Source organism: Corythoichthys intestinalis, chromosome 9 (genome assembly GCF_030265065.1).
Source record: "Corythoichthys intestinalis isolate RoL2023-P3 chromosome 9, ASM3026506v1, whole genome shotgun sequence".
NCBI classification, from domain to species: Eukaryota; Metazoa; Chordata; class Actinopteri; order Syngnathiformes; family Syngnathidae; genus Corythoichthys; species Corythoichthys intestinalis.
In genome coordinates, this window is record NC_080403.1 from 37,025,164 (window position 1) to 37,044,132 (window position 18,969).

An 18,969-nucleotide genomic window follows, 5' to 3' on the forward strand; every position below is an offset into this window, starting at 1 on the left:
GCATTAGTTCCCTTTTGTCTACTTTCGAAATGTGTAAGTTTTAAAACTGTTTCATCATTTAAAGATAGATTTAATTCAAGATTTTGCCGATTTAGGAGCATTTTACATAAAAACACTTTGGTTCGCTAGGAAGTTTCTTTACAACAGAGCCTTTCTGAGAGGTCTACTGCTTCAAGATGGCGGCTGTTTACTAACGCATCTAGTTCTTTATACATGTTGCTAATGCCGCCGTGTATATCATATGCATCTAGTTCTATATTATGTGATATCGACCGTAGCATCATGTGGGTGTAGTTTGTAGGCTATCGGCTACAGTCAGGTATTATTGGAGCCACCTAGCATCGCGTTTGCGACGCCGTCACAACTCTCTTGCTTCCTCCCCACTCCTGCTCTGCTCTCTCGTCTCCGTGAGTCCGTCTCCCTCAGACTTTTCTCGCGTCATTCAACCAACATAGTAACGCTAAGTAACGCACGCCTTTCCCACCTCAGTAACGGTAACAGCGTTGTCAAGATGGGAAAAGTAATTAATTAGATTACTCACTACTGAAAAAAATAACGGTGTTAGTAACGCCGTTACATTCTAACGCTGTTATTAACAACGCTGCTGGTAGGACAGCGTATTTACAAAAACCTTTCCACACCTTATGTTGTTCATATATTGTTAGTTTTCTCAGCCTAATATGTTTGCTATTGAACATGTTAAAGTATGTAAACAACTACTTCTGTAAGTGGTGTACCATCATGTGTATTTGAGTTTTTCATGATCGTGTGTTTTACCTCTTTTCTACGTCTAAGGTCTACGTGAGCTGATTTATCTGTAATAGTTTTGTTCTTTTCTAGCATCTGGAGTTAGTTATGTCACAATAATGCCAAATCATGGGCAAAGTCTAGGTCAGGCATGTTCACACCCAGCTTTAATTTGTGACGCCATTTATTCCGGATTCAAAATTCATCCTAGCCTTTAAACAGGCTTATTTTGATAGGCAAAATTGGCATTTTAGAATCGTACTCTCGGGAATATTTTTCTGTTTTGAAACCAGCCTTCAATAGCAATTTCCTGTACGACAAGGTTATAAAACGCTGTCGTGGATCGAGACAGCAGTTTGGTCTTTGAATAATGCATCCTTAATTTTATCCAACAATTTCTTCATTGGAACAGAGAGTAAGATGATCCCTATGTAATCCCTCTGTCTTCATGAGAACCTTACTGGTAAAGCCATGCACGTACAGTATCTCCAATCAGATGGCAGTTGTTTCTCTTTGTTGATCACACTGAAGGGCCAATAGAGTTAAACATCAAGTCAGTGTTTTTTTTTTTTTTAAAGCTTCTCGAAGAAGCTGTTTCACTAAATGTCGAAGAGCCTTCCTCAGAACCAAGTAGTACTTACTGTAAATGTACTCTGCCTTACAAAGACATTGTTCTTTACTCCTTAACCAGTAGGTGGCAGTACACCTATTACATGTTGTCTGCTCGTCAGTTAAGAATTAGAAGAAGAAGATTTGCAAACACAAGGCATGATGGGGTCTGTAACAGATGGTAAGTTCGCCGCAATTTTAATTTCTTGAGTTCATTTGTTAAAAGTTCATCTAGTTTAGTCGGTGTTCGAAAACCGATGAACAGGTTTTCGACTGGTAAACGCTGAAAAAACACTTTAAATAGCTGGGTTAGCCGCCTAGCAACTATGTCCATGAACATGATGGTAGCGGCTTCTTCTGGTTCTTTTCCAGACGAAGTCATTCGAAAGCGTCTTCTTATCGATGGCGACGGAGCTGGGGATGATCGAAGAATCAATTTGTTGTTAAAAACCTTTACCAAGTGGTGCAACTCGCCTGGGACTCCGGACGAAAGGCAAGTGAACGAGGCAGACTGATATTTAGCATGAGAAAAAAAAAAAGCGTCTCAATGCCCTCCTATTCTATTCTACTCATTTTTGACATACCCGTGCGTTAAATTTCATGAGTTCCATGGGAAAATGCTGTTGCGTCTTCCGTAATTTAATATACAAAGTACAAACGCATGAATATCTGTGAGAGTTTTGTGTAAGTATTTATTGTAATATTGTATTGTAATATTTTACACTGAAATATTGGCAGTTTTTTTTTTTTTTAAATACTATTGCTTGTAGAGCAGACATGTCCAAAGTCTGGCCCGGGAGCCAAATGCGGCCCGTGGTAAAATTTCATCCGGCCCCCAACCTCTGTCATAAAATCAATAACGTCTGGCCCGCACACAGACTTAATAAATTGGTCAGCAGTACTGCTACAAGCATATGAAGTAGCTTACGCACTAAATGCTGCTCCTCATTTACCCACTAAAAGGCAGCAGCACTCTAAGCAGCATTACCATATGTGACCCTTTACGCCCAATTTTCTAAAATGTCGACAATCAACAACAACAAAAAAAAGCTGACTGCAACGGCTGGCGCTTCAAGGATAGGTGGAAACTGGACTATTTCTTCACTAAAATACGCAACAACTGTGTCTGCCTCATTAGCAAAGAGACAGTCGCTGTTTTTAAAGAGTTCAATATGAGGCGATATTACCAAACCAGACACGCTGACATGTACTACAAGATTACAGGGTAGATACGTAGCGAGAAATTGAAGCAACTTGAAGCTAGTTTAATTTCACAGCAGCAGTATTTCGCAAGAGCTCGAGAGTCGAAAGAGAACGCCACAAAGGCCAGTTGCAAAATTGTTGAAATTATTAATAAAAAAAAAATAGTAATAAAGCAAATGTGACACACAGAACGCCTTGCTAAAATTTGCTTAAATATATTGTTCTACGTAAAGGACGTCAGCCAAGGTCAACCCCCCACATTTTTACCACACCAAATCTGGCCCCCTTGGCAAAAAGTTTGGACACCCCTGTCGTAGAGTGAACGAAATCCCTAATTAAATTATAATATCAGAGCAATAATGAAACGATTAAAAGTTAAACATGTGTTTACTTAATGTGAAAAATGAGTTAACTTTTCTACGATATTCTAACACTGACATGATCAATTTTTTAAAAATAAGCAGCAGCTAAACAAATATATCGCCCTCCAAGTTACACCAAAAACTATTCAGAGGCTTCATTTCTGTGTATTTTCAATATTATAGTAAACAACATTGACATTGCGTGGAGTTTGAACTGTTTGGTGATGTTAAAACAAAAAGTTGTTCAGTAATGCCTCAGTTGAAATTATTGCATATATATGGAAATTGTATCAAAATATTTGAAAACAAGTCATTAAACATTATCAAGGGAAGGAGCCCCCTTACTACACTTTAAGAATGACTGGTGTAATATATTGTTGAATCAATACATGCCTTTATTCATATGACACTTTCAGTATAAGGAAAGAATATAGTTGATAATATTCTTCTTTGTTTTGCTAACAGTTTCACACAGTATCAGAGGATGCTAGGTACATTGGCTCAATGTGAATTCTCACTGGGAAAGACCCAGATGGTCTACGATATGAATCTGAGAGAAATGGAGAATTATGGGAAAATCTACTCTAATATAGGTAAAAAGTACCACTGTTTTTTCCAAAACTAAATTATTCTCTTAAGAGTATGCTGAAAACATTTCATTTTCCACAAATATACCAACTAATGTAGTTTGTGTATGTATCTCAACACCTGCCTTTTGTCCACGATAGAACAAAATATAACTTCAGCTCATGAGAAGATAGCAGAATGCAAAAAAGAAATCCAGAGGGCAAAAAGAGTAAGAAAGAACCGCCAAGGTAACAATATTTACACATTTATTTTATGCTTGGATTACTGAATCAGTTGTTTGTTTTGTGTGCCACAGTCATAGTGTTATCACTTTACACTTATTGAGATTGTATGAATGCCTTGTGGTATTGTTGTTTTCCTATCATTATATACAGTACCGGAATAATGTACAGTGTTTGGTACTTGGTAAGATTTTTTTAATCATATATTCTTCTGGCAGAATATGACGCTCTTGCAAAGGTTATTCAGCATCACCCTAATCGTCATGAAACACTCAAGTAAGTTCATTGCTATCTACAGTAAAACCTGTACTGTTAGGATCAGCAACTGAGTTTGGATTTTACTTTAATTTGAAACCGTTATTTGTCCATGTAGAAAATATTAGATAAAGTCCATCCTTGAGTGAAATTATACTGTAGGCATAAAGAGTTCCCTAAGCATTATCAGAATATGATTAACCTTTGATTCAAGTACAGTACATCTGGGACATCACACTTTGTTTCTGAAGAAAATGCCAAAACATGTTAAGACTCTGTTTTACCTTAAGTAAAATGGAAGCAAAGCAAAGGTGAATTGTGTCACTAAATCTTCTCATGAATGTTTTTGTTCTCTCGAGAATCTACATGTGACACTTCATCTTGCACATCTCCATTCATTCAATGTGTGTATGGCTGTAATATTACTGTATTTATATTGTCTGTTTACAGACAATTGGAAGCACTAGACAAAGAACTCCAACAGTTGTCCAAAATCAAAGAGAATGTGGATGCAAAGGTGATATGCTGCTTTAAAAAAGGGGGCGGGGACAAAAAAAACCCAATGTGTTATGTACGGTAAGTGTAATGAAATTCTTACGATCTTATTTTAGCTGGAACTACGGAAGAAACAGTTCCACGTACTCCTCAGTACCATACAGGAACTACAACAGACCCTGGAAAGTAAGTAAACAAAGACTTTAGTTTTGCAGGTAACTTCATTTGCAACGCCACATTTACAACTTGACCTATATCATTGTTACTGTATACCAGCCTGCTCAACAAATGTCAAGTTGATCTTTTCTAACCATTTTAATCTCTCCATAGACGACGAGAAATTGGACACCGATGAAAACAATCAGCAGAGTCCACCAGAGAGCACCGAATGATGACTCATTTGTTTGATATACAATGAAGAAAATGAATTTTGTATGTTTTTTCGTCTGTATTTTTGAATAAATTTGAAAACTACTGTCTGCTGTACTTTGAAAATTAGGTCAGTGCTGTATTGCATCTGGTTTTGCTTTGAATTAATTCAGAAACTACCAGCATTCGGTTGGAATTTTCAAAATCCCACATACCAGCCATGTTATGACCTCTTGTACTCATGGATGAGATCAATACACAAGATCAAATGGATCACAAACACTGTCTGCAAAAAAAGTTCTCATGTTTTGTTTTGAGTATGAAAATGCATTGCAATTGAATTTTAAATAATGCATTACATTCCTTTGAGCAGTTTTACTGCACTTTCACTGGGAAGACAAAGTTTCAATGTGTATGCTAGAGTAAGTTGAAACATTTTTTTTGCCTGTGCTGAACTTGGTTGCAATTGTTAGCGAAATAACACCACTTGTTAAATCTGTAGTGACCGAGCTGCCCAATTATAGAAATATCTCAGCAAACCATTCTGAAAGGTCATTTATTTTCTTAGCTCTTGACTTTGGAGGAAAAAAAGCAGTTGTGAAGGGCAACAATTGATTTGATTCATATAAGTTGATTGAATATTGCCTATCTGTGTGAGTAGTTGTCAAAATTGGGAGTGCTGGTAAATGACAGGCAACCAGCACAGTTCAGTGGAAGAAAGAAAAAAAAAAACCAATAGGTCAGCCTTTTATAATACTAAGCATTAGCCAGCAGATGGTGCCTTTTGACTTGAATAGTCTGAGGTGACGTGAAAACAGGAGCAAGAACGCTACTAGAGATGCGGGCTGGTTTATTGTCACATGCATATACTGTACATACAATATAGGTTGCACTTATATTCCATGAGACAAAAATCACTTAGCATAGTTTCCTTGAGTAAGACCTCTTTAAATTTAAAACATTTGATTGACAGTTTGGAATAAACAATTTTGTATATAAATATAATACCACTTACACTGATGTGCATTTTTTGCTGGGCTTGTGATATGTCAGATGACATCTTGGCATGCTTTCACTGAGCTAAACCTTATGTTTTAAAAGTCTGACACAAGCATGAACAACATTCACAGTAAACTGTTGCAAGAGCACCCACTTGTGGGGAAAATAGGAAATTGTTTTAACATGAGCATAACAAAATTGCCTGCAATGTGTTTTATCAGTCACATACATTGATTCACTAAAATATACTTCAGTTAAGGTTAATAATTGAAGATGTAAACCGAGCTCCAACTGTTATATTATGCTAAATAGCATTAAAATAAGAGAATAACATGTAGAAATATCATGCACAAAACATTTTCAAATTTAGGATTATACAAATACCAATAACATCCAAGTGCAAACATTACCAAGCAAATAGATATAATCCAAACAAGAATAAATAAAACACACTGCATTTACCCCTCGCTTCCACCCTCTCTCCCTAAATGAAACTCTGAAAGACTAAAAAAATGTCCCTGACAAAACCTTTAAACTTTTCTAACACCTCTTGATTATGCCCCCCCACCTCCTTCTCATTGCCATCACCTGTTGCCGTAAGTACCTCTTATGGTGAAAAGAAAGTAAAAGGTAAACTACATTTGATTGGCGTAAGAAGATGGCCCTCCAACCTGACTGTACTCAGATGGCTGGCTTAGGTCACACTGTGTGTTGTAGCTCCCAGACTGATCAAAGCCGCCTTGGTTGTTGGGCTGCTGGGTAAAAGTGCTGGTCTGCTTCTCAGAGACCCCACCCGCAAACCTGGTACCACCCTTATGCCAAACAGTCTCCTTGAAGACAAACCAGATGTTTCCCGCCCAGAGAACAAAGTTGAGGAACCCAAACACCTGGACAGGAGCAGTGTAAAATTAGTGTAAAATCTGGTAGATATATAGTGAGGCAAATAAGTATTTAGTCAACCGCTAATTGTGCAAGTTCTCCCACTTGAAAATATTAGAGGCCTGTAATTGTCAACATGGGTAAACCTCAACCATGAGAGACAGAATGTGGAAAAAAAAAAACAGAAAATCACATTGTTTGATTTTGAAAGAATTTATTTCCAAATCATGGTGGAAAATAAGTATTTGGTCAATACCAAAAGTTCATCTTAATACTTTGTTATGTACTCTTTGTTGGCAATAACGGAGGCCAAACGTTTTCTGTAACTCTTCACAAGCTTTTCACACACTGTTGCTGGTATTTTGGCCCATTCCTCCATGCAGAACTCCTCTAGAGCAGTGATGTTTTGGGGCTGTCGTTGAGCAACACGGACTTTCAACTCCCTCCACAGATTTTCTATGGGGTTGAGATCTGGAGACTGGCTAGGCCACTCCAGGGACCAGGACCTTCAAATGCTTCTTACGAAGCCACTCCTTTGTTGCCCTGGCTATGTGTTTGGGATCATTGTCATGCTGAAAGACCCAGCCACGTTTCATCTTCAATGCCCTTGCTGATGGAAGTGAGATTTTGACTCAAAATCTATCGATAGATGGCCCCATTCATTCTTTCCTTTACACAGATCAGTCGTCCTGGTTCCTTAGCAGAAAAACAGCCCCAAAGCATGATGGGTATGGTGTTCTTCGGATGCAATTCAGTATCCTTTCTCCTCCAAACATGGGAACCTGTGTTTCTACCAAGTTCTATTTTGGTTTCATCTGACCATAACACATTCTCCCAGTCCTCTTCTGGATCATCCAAATGCTCTCTAGCGAACCGCAGGCGGGCCTGGACGTGTACTGGCTTCAGCAGGGGGACACGTCTGGCAGTGCAGGATTTGAGTCCCTGGCAACGCATTGTGTTACTGATAGTAGCCTTTGTTAATGTGGTCCCAGCTCTCTGTAGGTCATTCATGAGGTCCCCCCATGTGGTTCTGGGATTTTTGCTCACCGTTCTTGTTATCATTTTGACACCACGGGGTGAGATCTTGCATGGAGCCTCAGATCGAGGGATTATCAGTGGTCTTGTATGTCTTCCATTTTCTAACAATTGTTGCCGCAGTTGACTTCTTTACACCAAGCGTTTTACCTATTGCAGATTCCCAGCCTGGTGCAGGTCTACAATTTTGTCTCTGGTGTCCTTCGACAGCTCTTTGGTCTTGGCCATAGTGGAGTTTGGAGTGTGACTGACTGAGATTGTGGACAGGTGTCTTTTATACCGATAATGAATTAAAACAGGTGCCATTACTACAGGTAAGGAGTGGAGCCTCATTAGAAGTTAGACCTCTTTGACAGCCAGAAATCTTGCTTGTTTGTAGGTGAACAAATACTTATTTTCCACTCTAATTTGGAAATAAATTCTTTAAAAATTAAAAAATGTGATTTTCTGTTTTTTTCCCCACATTCTGTCTCTAATGGTTGAGGTTTACCCATGTTGACAATTACAGGCCTCACTTATCTTTTCATGTAGGAGAGCTTGTACAATTGGTGGTTGACTAAACACTTATTTGCCCCACTGTATGTCTATGCCTGTCAGTTTTTTTACCCACCACTGAAGTGTTAAGTCCAGACCAGCGTGGTTCCTGCACAGAGCCGCATTTATTTGTTGGATCCTTACAAGCAGGAATAAGGACCTGAACCTCATCTGGATCTGTAGCCAGCTTGACATCAGACAAAGCTTTGGCCCAAGCAGAAGAGCTGACGAGCCACATGAAGGAGAACACAACGGTCACAACAAAATCCTGAAAGGTCATAAGACACAACATTAATTAGCAATCTTAATAACTGCATTGGTTGATAAATTGCAAACCGAGACAGCCACAATTTGAACTGGTTACTAAAGTGATGCACAGGCTCCAAATGACACATTTCATGAGAACGATTGAATGTACTCACAATCAGTGGTCCTCTGATGTTTTCACGGTACTTGTTAAAAAAGAAGATGTAGACAACGGTGGCAACAAGGGAGTAGATGAATGCAAATACTGCAATTGTGACAAAGAACTCAGCCGAGGATGAATAGTCTCCGATGAGAAAGAGGCGCTCTCTCCTCATGCCCTCACACATTGGTGCTTCAAAAGACACTTGGTGCAACCTGATGTGAAATGAAAAATTTTGAGAGGTGGAACTTCTAACACCGGCTGCCACCCAAAAATACTTGCTCTCCAAGCAGCACCATTATTGATGAAGATTAAAGTGCAGTGAATTAAGTTTTAATCTGACGAGTCAACAGTTTTATTGCAATTTGATTATAACACAATGCAGTTTTCACATTAACACTGCTCTTAAATGTAGAAAAACAAAAATTCTGTTGTAATGAATTAAAATGAATTGAATAGCGGTGTACCTGATCCGATCCCGTGATCGGAAAATCAGACTGATCGGGTCATTTTTTAAGAGGATCAGAATAGGTTGAAAAGGATCAGGTTTTTAATTTTTGCAAAAATATATATTTTCAAGCGCTAAAAAGTAACAATAATCCAGAAATATAATGGCATTGGCAAAAGAAAAATATATATGTTTATACTCTGCAACACTCCAGGAAAAAGCAGAAGTGGAAGTACTGTAAAAAGTACAGTACTGTAACTTTTGGAACTTTTGTTCTAATAAAAAAAAAAAAAGTTTTTCAATCTCGCATTGAGACTCCGTATCAGCAGATTCTCAAAATCAGGTAACTCTGACTCGGGTACAAAAATATGCGATTGGGACATCCCTAGTATTGAATATAGATGTTAGAAATATGTTTGTTTAAAAAGAAAGTTCTTAAAGACCAAATAACGTTAAATACAACTGATGGTACCATATTTAGACAGAGCTTCTTTGATGTGCCACAAAATGTATTTGTACATCTGGACTTACAGTTGATTGGCTAAGAAGGTAAAGAAAGTAAAACAAGGGCATTTGTAATATCTAAATGAATCTCCTACTTTGGTGTAAAACAAGGCAACAGAATATAAAAAGGTAATGGAGGTAAAAAAGAAAAAAATTAAGATAAAGGAGTCTCACCTAAATGGATAAGCGAAGTCAATGGCAATGCTGAGGTTACTGCTGGCCTTCTCCATGCAGTCCACACTAACCCGTAGCTGCCCTGAGTAGCCCCCACATGTTGCGAAGGCAAAAATGGCAAAGAGCTAAGGAGAGGGGGAAAATAATTATTGCTAGTGGTCTCAATCTGAAGATAACAATTTTTTGACTGTGGGGTGGGCATAGCAATTGGAGAAGTTTGACACAGTAAATGCACACACACCTATCAATACGACAGTTCTGAACACGATTTCTGTGTTTACGGATATGACACAAAAAATGATATTCATTTTAGCTGTGAAAATATAAGCAAATGAAAGAAAATTCAATTCTGCAGCTAAATTTTACATTAAACTAGAAGATAAAGCTATTCAATGTCCGATAGGCATATGCAGACACTACAGAAACTGGGGATAATGGATAATGACATAATGCGCGTAAGTGAAAGAATTGTGAAATGTTTAGACGGATACAATTCCATATAATTCAACCAATTGTTCCTGTCCACTAATCCATTTGGAAAAGATAGTTTTGAAATCTGTAGAAATTGTTGACAATCTTGAAAAGGATGTCTCATGACTTGAGAATGGCTTTAATCTTACAGTGCTGTTTACATTTACAGAATGCTACACGCATTCCTATAAGTGTCAGTTAAGAATTTAGCTTATTTTATTACACAAAACAATGTTTAACTATCTTGAAAAGTAGTGATATGCAGTAATCATTGATAAAATGACTGTAGATGTACAAACTTGATGTGGAAGAATCCATATAATTTCTATAATGCTAGTCTTCCTTCGGGCCCCAGCTCATCTTCTACCCTATCAGCCAACTGAGGGCAAGAGGTGATTCCAGCCAGCTCATACATAGAGAAACAACCATTCACACTCATGTTCACATACAACCCTGCTCAGGAAGGCCAGATGGCAGGATCTCAGAGCTGTATGTCAGAATTGGTAACCACAACTTCCCAGTGTAGCCACGTGAAAGAAAGAAATAATACAAATATTTTGTAGGCAAAATTGGAAGTGTACACTACTAAGAGAATTTTACAGTTCTGGTGGCATTTGGGTTGGGAATAGCCAAAAACAAACTGATTGACTAAATCACATTTAGAAATGTCTCCAACCCAGTGTTTGTGTTAATCGGATACAATCCTTCGGGACTAAATCACGTTTCTGCACATACAGTATACAGTATGTATACATTTCCTTTCACTGACGGGCAAGTTAGATTAATTTCATGCATATTTGATGCTGCTTTGAATGGATCTCTGGATGTGAAAATATCATTTTCCTGCAGAATCTAAGATTCAGGTGGAGTTTAGAGTCATATTGTGGGTATGATTTGGGGACTTTTGAAAAACTGTGTTTGGGCATTGGGCATGCCAATCTCAGAAGTGGCCAGAGGAGGAGATTCATAATCGGGCTTACTTAAGTGTTATCAACACCCCCTGATAATTATCTCTTTCCTTCTGTGAGCCACCCACCTCCACCCTCTTGCAGCTGTCTCATCTACCCGTGATTTATCGGTCGGGTTTAGCCCTTCTCATTTCAGGCAGGAGCCTTTGAACAGAAAAGCATGGCATTGTAGCAGGAGGGTGTTTGCTAAGCCTTGCGCCCTGTGTGTTTATCTGCCTCTCCCAGCTGGGCTCCTCAGGGAGCAAGACAGAGAGTGAGAGAGGAAAAAAAAAAAAAGCTGGAACGGCAAGAAGAAGATGCTCACGTACAGAAATTAAAAACATCTGCTATTTTGCCCTTTTGTCTGAACTACATGTCATTGGTTCACACTTTGCATTCAGTTTTAATTTACAGGAAGGTTCTTATACTGTAAACACATTTTTACTTTCTTGAAACAATTATTTTCCATCAGACATTCTGACTAAACATTAGGTGCAGCTAATTCAATAACGTACCAAACGAACAATCAGAGACTTTAGCAGACTTAAGTACAAGGTTTCAATGCACACCCATTGCAGTCACACTCACCACCTCACATAAAGTACAAATTCAAATCGATAACATTTACTGTTTAAGTCGGGCTCCATTATGGATCATGTCTTTTTCTGTGGGTAGGAGTAAGGTAACATGTCAGGTCGCGAGGAGACAAGCACCCCCAACCTCAGAACTGTGAGGCAGATGCATAAACTACTTAGATTGACATTAAGATAAATTTATATATACAATATTACTTTACAGACTGAATTTGTTTTATAATTTGATTCGATTCGACATAGTCAAAATAATTCATGTAAAAACCAGAGGTGGAATTATCTAAATCAAAGTTTTTAAAAGCTAGCCACTTTATTGACAGCTGTAAAAAGCTCGACGCCTTCACGAGAAAGTTTGTCTTATCTTTTTAAACCAGCAACACAGAACAAATTCAGGACTCATTTAGTGGCAGCTAATCCCTTCATGCAGGGGAACTGCTTTAATGTCCTGCATAGCCCAGATTCATCTATCACTAACACTCTCACTCTGTCTCTCTCTCAGCTCTGATGCCCACAAGCATAAAAATCTCCATTAAGATTTTGCTATAGAGTTCTTTATTGATGGACCTGTACCCTGACATATCCAATGCTTCTCAAAGCTCTGTTGGCTGGTGTCCATCACCTGGGCTATAAGGTGTGAAAAATGTTTCTGCTCAGTTTTCTTATGTGGTTTACACTTGAATGTACAGGAAAAAGGAAAGACAGAAACGTTTCTTCTTACCAGAAAAAACAATGTTGTCCTGGTAATAATTCTAGTCAGGCAATGGAAACTGTTAAATTCAGTTTCTGACAAATAAACAATGTTAATTTAGTAAATAGCTACTGCATGTGTTGGTCAGTGCTGCACGTTAGATGTAAGATTATAAAGTTGATATAAGTAACTAAAGCACAATTATAACAAGAACCAATCACAGGTGAGTGTAACCTACACAATTTTCTTGCTCTTTCTGTTGTTTGGATTTGGTATGTACCGTATGTGTGAGTGGACATTGTGCAACAGTCTGTTAAAAACATGGATCTCTACACATCATAATCCACTGAGGTCACAAAAAATCATGCAAAAACAAGAAAAGGTCTTTTTCAAAGACATAACAGATCAGTTTGAGATAATTTGAGAAAGAAACAAGCTGTATGATGTCTATATACATTTTAGAGAATTTCACATACAGGCATTCTGAGACAATACAGACAAATCCTCATACTGTCCAAACCATTGCGATTCTGTGTAAGTTCTACATTCCAAATGAATGACTCAAATGCGAAAAAATTATTAACGTATTTTTCAGACTATACATCGCACCTGAGTATAAGTCGCACCAGCCAAAAAATACGCAATGAAAAGGAAAAAAACATATAGATAAAAAACATAAGTCGCCGAAGTATAAGTCGCATTTTTTGGGGGAAATTTATTCGATAGAATCCAGCACTAAGAACAGACATATCTTCTTGAAAGGCAATTTAAAATACTATAGAGAACAACAGGCAGAATAGGTGTACGGTATGCTGACATTACATGACGCTAGAAGTTAGATCGGGCCTAAAAAAATCCAGCCCGACCCGACCGGCCCGAGCCCAATCAATTAACTTGATTTGCTTGCCCAAGCCCGAAAACCCCCGAAATTTTATGTTTTATTTGTAGGCACGGGCCCGAAAAAAACACAATTTTATGTTTTATTTGTGAGGACTCAGGAGAAGGAGGAAATGCGGGGATGCGATGCGTGATTGCATTTTGTGTGATCACGTTTGTGAAGATGCTGGTGCATATATGCATAATGATAACACATTAAGCCTGTCATTTCTAACGTAAAATGGATATTCAGTAAACATTTATATCCTTTATATTTGCGTGTCTGTTCTAACAGGCGGGATTCCAAGGCGTTCCCAGGCAAGCTGAGCGACATAGTCTCTCCAGCGTGTCCTGGGTTGGAATCCCGCCGGAGGAGCTGGCTGAAGTGGCTGGGGAGAGGGAAGTCTGGGCTTCCCTGCTAAAGCTGCTGCCCCCGCGACCCGACCCTGGACTAAGCGGAAGATAATGGATGGATGGATGGATGGATGTTCTAACAGGCGGATAGTGGATTTGACATTTATATTAATCTCCTCGAGTTGGCAGAAAAAAAAAACGCAAGTTTTCTCAATGTTTAAATAGTCTACATATTTTATGATCATTATAAATGCATTTACACAACGAAATAACGCTGAAAATGTATATTTCTCGTATGAGACCAAAGCGCCACATTCGTTTACATTCAGCAAAGCCGACAAAGGTTTCCATACAGCAACTTCAAAAATCAATTTGAAATCCTTTCCATATCCCACTGTTAGGGCCTCGGCCCCTCCCTCCTGAGCCCTGGCCCACCTTGGGCAGGTGTGAGTGTTTTTATTGATTGCAGGTTGCACGCCAGACGGGTGGAGCGGCCACAGCTGCTGGCAATGCCAATCAGCCATCTTCATAAGCCAGTGGACGTCACCACCTCGTCGCCCGATCAACTAGTCTGTTTACCACGTCAGTTGCATCTCGCGTACTTGTTTATATATCTGATCCCCGGCTCACGACGTTTATCTTCTCGCCCCAGGTCCTGACTTTGCGCGCCCCTGTCGGATTCTCGCCTGCCTTCTATCCGAGCTTCCACGCCCCACATCGGCTCAGCTACCCCGAGCAAAGCGACCTACACCCACCACCTTATTGCTTGTGCTCGCCAATAAACTAATACTCGCCTCAACCCCTGTCTGCATTTGGATCCACTCTCGTCGCACACCCCAAGACCCACTCCTACCGCAATTGTTTGCTTTTCAATTCCCCCGTCTTTAGTTTGTTTTTCACTCCTATAGCTGCTCCATATCGAAAAGGAAATACCAGGATGCTCGCGGAGGGCGGGGAAGATTTAAAAGAGAGCGGGGCCACTGCGTTCACGTATGCAGGCATGCACAGCGCCTTCTCTGTTTTATCCAAATTATTTATTTTATTTAACATCCATACTTCGTTTTAGTATAAATATATGAATAGGCCTATATATTTATTTTTTAAAAAGTTAGCGAGAGAAAAGTCGGCCCGACCCGATCGTAAATAACAACACATAAGTCGCTCCAGAGTATAAGACGCACCCTCTACCAAACTATGAAAAAACTGCGACTTATAGTCCGAAAAATACTGTAGCTAGTTATTTTTTATTTGTTCAACTTGAAATTTTGCTTTGATACAAGTTACCCCAATGTCACGACTGATACAATGGCATATAAAAAGTGTGTGAGATGTTGCAGCTATGATGATGCTTCAATGCATAAACAAATGTATATCATTAGCATCATGTGTTCATTCAACTGTTCAATTTTGCTCCCTTTCTCATGCTCGTGTCCACACATGCACACACGCACATACAGTGAAGCGCTTGGACCCATTTCAAAGGACAACTTCTGCATGAGTTATTCTACGGAGTAGAGAAGGGGACCTTACAGCTGTTTAGAACAGAATATGTCAGCCAGAGACTGTGTGCCAAACATACACACACAATGGAAAAATCAGCAATCTTAGCAAACGTGGCCGCTAATGATTTCAAATCTAAAATGAAGATGCACATTGGATTGCTACAACTACAGTGGTCGATGTGAATATACCTTCATTGTCCACATGGCAAATCAGGTATTCACTTAAAAATGGGATATTAGTAGCCAAGTGAGATGCTAGTCAGCAACAAAACAAAAACAAGTTATAATGCTTAAAATTGTATAAGCTAACCAAGTCACAAAATTGCACCACCACAACTTTGTAACGTGCAGTAATATTGACTTTGATAGTCTATTCACAAATTAGTTTAATTTGAAAAAGGACTTACTTGTGCCTTCGGGAGAAAAAAAATGTTGAAAAATATGTGTGTTGGTGCCTGCTTCCCTTGCGGTTGTTTACTCTGCGGACGACTATGTTTGTGTGCTATGTGTGACACTTCTTTCCTATCAACATTTCTAATTTCATATTTTTGTTTTGGCCTTGATAGACAGTTAGTACATTTTGAAGTTTTATCAATATAATGATTTTGATGATAGACAGATAGACAGATAGACAGTACATCACAAAACTCTTGTTGCCCAGACTGGATGCACTTAGCAGCTAAAAGTCATTTGAAAAATCTGGTGAGGATTAACAGTATAAACTATAGAGAATGGAGGGATGGATAATTTAAGTTCCTTTTCTGCACTTATGAATATTTGAATCCTTGATTCACACAGCAAATACTGTAATTTTATTATGACTCTTTTTTTTTTTGTTTCAATCTGCCTGATGTTAAGATATTAAAAACTTTTGTATTAATCCGAGGGCATGGCTTGCATGCAGGAAGGAGGAAGCTAAAAATAAATCATTAAATGATAATAAAAATAAGTAAATACAGTTGTTAAGTACAGTTAGCATGTTGCTGTGCCACTTTTACTGTACTCTGGGGAAAATACCATTTTGTGAAAAACTACGACTGCCAGTAAAAACATTTTTTAAAACTCAATATTGCAAATAACATTAACCCTTTAATACCTGCAACATGAAGCAATTATCAGAGAATCCCCAAATTTGAAAACTAAGATCCTAATGAAACCTTTTTTTCAAATTTGTAAAAAGAAAAGTCAAAATGAATATGTGTGATAAGCGCACTAATATCTATAACCTTTGCTAAATCCTGTTTTTTTTTTTTTTTTTTTTTTTTTTCCTCATGGAACTTGCAGATGCATGTGTTGACTTGCATCCATCATTTTTATTTTCAAAAAGAAATGTCAAAATTCTGAGTTAGTCTCAAAATCATGAAATTTTAGGTGTATCAAATGTGATACATTTGGCAATAAGGGGTTAAACAGCTGCACTCTAAACACCTATTTCATACGTTTCCTATCCTAAAGTGCATTTCAAGGCATAGGCTGCATTAAGAAGGCTGCACTATCATTGTGAAAAGTTCCTGCTTTTATATGGTGTGATAAATGAGTTTAAGTTGAAAGGATTTTCAGATGAATGTGGAAATGCATGTCAATTTTAAATGATTTCTAGAGCATATCTTTGATTGTTTTATAAGGATAAGCAGTAGGCCCACTGGTGGTGGATGGATGGATGAGGTTTTATAAAAGATGCAGTACATTAAGCGTACAATCCAGTTTTGTCTTTGGGTTGCATACGCATATAAATGAAACTACTGATTTAATGTATTTTTTAAATTGTACTCCTTTTAAATGTTGTTGTATACTTATTAAGCCAAAAATACTGATATGGCTCACTTTAATCGTCTTAAATGTAGTGCGGAAACCAAAGTTAGTTTGACATCGCTGATAGTCATTTTACTCATTCATTGCCATTGATAGCAATAGATGTCCAATCCATTTTAAATGGGAGGAATGGCAGTAAATGATCATGACTTCGATACAGTAGCCTAATTGGCACGTCGAATCCAATCCTTCCTTCAAATGGAATGGACGTCTATCACCGTCATTAGCAGTTAATCAACCTGGCATGCATGTCTTTGGAAATGTAACACATACAGTAGAATCATCAATCCTTTTAAAAGTTTTACATTAGAAAGGGAGTATTTTTTCTGAATGTCTTCTGATAAATTGAATGGAATCACCAAGGTAAACGTATTAAATTGACTTATGCTGTATAACAGAGACAACAATAAAACGAAATCAACTTTTTTTTTGTTTAAAGAAGAATATGTATGTCTAATTGCTATACATACACTAGAGGTAACTTAACAATATCGACAGTGAGTTTTTGCACACGTGATTAGCAATATTTAGAACATTCCCAACAAAATAGGAGGAGGAACACTTTTAATGTCTTATTTCTTATATTTTGCAACGCGCAGCTTTGGCGCATCCAAAATATACGCACAAATGGAACGCGAAATACAAGCACCCCCTCTTGTAAACATCAAAGCCATATGGTCTAGATTCTTGGGTACGTGGAAAAACTTGAGCCACAAGTTATAGCGAGATGGTTACAATTTCGTGAAAATCACCAATTTGACAAAGTGACAGCCATAGTCTTACAGTGGGAAATGCGGACAGCGGTGCGACGACACCGCGTCGCGTTAAATCCATATTATGTAACTCAACGATGTTAATTAAGTTGGCAAAAGGGAAAAATAAAATGTTTCAACTTACCCATTCCAAAACACGGATAAACCCCAGAGGTAATTTAAGTACCTGGAAGGTCCCTGCAGATGTAAACTGCAAATACACAAAATAAATATCCTATAATGATGTTCTCAGTTTTACTACTAGATTTAATCGAGCTTGCAATTACACTACTAAATGTGGAAGTCTTAACCATTCTGCTATTTACTGACCTGATTTGCAGCGTCCATTCCAGCACTGTCTCCTCGTCCTACAGGCACTCGTTTAATTGGATGTAAACAAACAGCAGAGACACGATACAGTGAACGATGGCATCAAAGGGTCTTTTGGCTCGGATATTCCGACTCCATCCGAAAGGAACCGAGTCACCCTCCCGTTCTTGTTGAGGTTTTGTTACGGTCTAATTTGTCAACCATTGAGCTCACGCAAATAACAGAAATATACTTTTAAGTTTGATAATCGAACTATTGTGAATACGGGACGAATAAAATTCCCATTTAAAAATTGCATTTAGTTTTTAGTTATTTTGGGACTATATATATGTCAGGGGTGGGAGTCCCATAAGCGGATTTTAAAGGGGGGCGAAGGGGGCCAGGCCCACCAGTGGCCGAAAGGTGTCATTTCATGTAATTGACTTTCCTATATACGTATATAAAAGTTGTAAAGCAATAAAACTGCAACAAAAATGAATGAAATGAACAAAAAAAGTATTTTTAAAATGGGTCAAAAAAATTTTTCGAGCACCTTAGACGGTCATTTGCTCTGCATATAATTTTCAAAAAAAAGGAAAAAAAATTAGAAAAACTATCATAAAAATGTTTTTTTTCTTTGATCTAAAATATTTTTTGTGATTGAAGGGGATTGAATGATTTAGACACAAATTTCCTAATCATAATATGGCCCAAACACAAAAAGGAATTGCTTCAAAAATTAAGTGTTCAAATGCAAATTTTTCAATCTCAAATATTTTTTAGCATTCAAAAACTTTTTCTATGATTGAAAATTTTCTTTTGATTGAAATGATTTTC

At 38.0% G+C, this 18,969-nt stretch overlaps 2 protein-coding genes across 2 annotated transcripts; one reads left to right on the forward strand and one right to left on the reverse strand.

Moving 5' to 3' along the window:
• The first annotated feature begins 1,438 nt into the window (after positions 1-1,438).
• Positions 1,439-4,955, forward strand: thoc7 (THO complex 7). The gene is made up of 8 exons (XM_057845555.1): positions 1,439-1,537; positions 1,729-1,849; positions 3,387-3,514; positions 3,650-3,736; positions 3,949-4,006; positions 4,436-4,502; positions 4,597-4,666; positions 4,811-4,955. Exons 1-8 carry the CDS (start codon positions 1,516-1,518, stop codon positions 4,870-4,872), a joined length of 615 nt encoding a protein of 204 aa, XP_057701538.1. The 5' UTR covers positions 1,439-1,515; the 3' UTR covers positions 4,873-4,955.
• Positions 4,956-5,122: 167 nt separating this feature from the next.
• synpra (synaptoporin a) lies at positions 5,123-18,392 on the reverse strand. The gene is made up of 6 exons (XM_057845554.1): positions 18,154-18,392; positions 17,969-18,034; positions 9,829-9,953; positions 8,719-8,917; positions 8,373-8,564; positions 5,123-6,735 (listed from the first exon to the last, which is right to left on the reverse strand). The coding sequence occupies exons 1-6, from the start codon at positions 18,169-18,171 to the stop codon at positions 6,484-6,486; spliced, it is 852 nt and encodes a 283-aa protein (XP_057701537.1). The 5' UTR covers positions 18,172-18,392; the 3' UTR covers positions 5,123-6,483.
• Between the last annotated feature and the right edge of the window lie 577 nt (positions 18,393-18,969).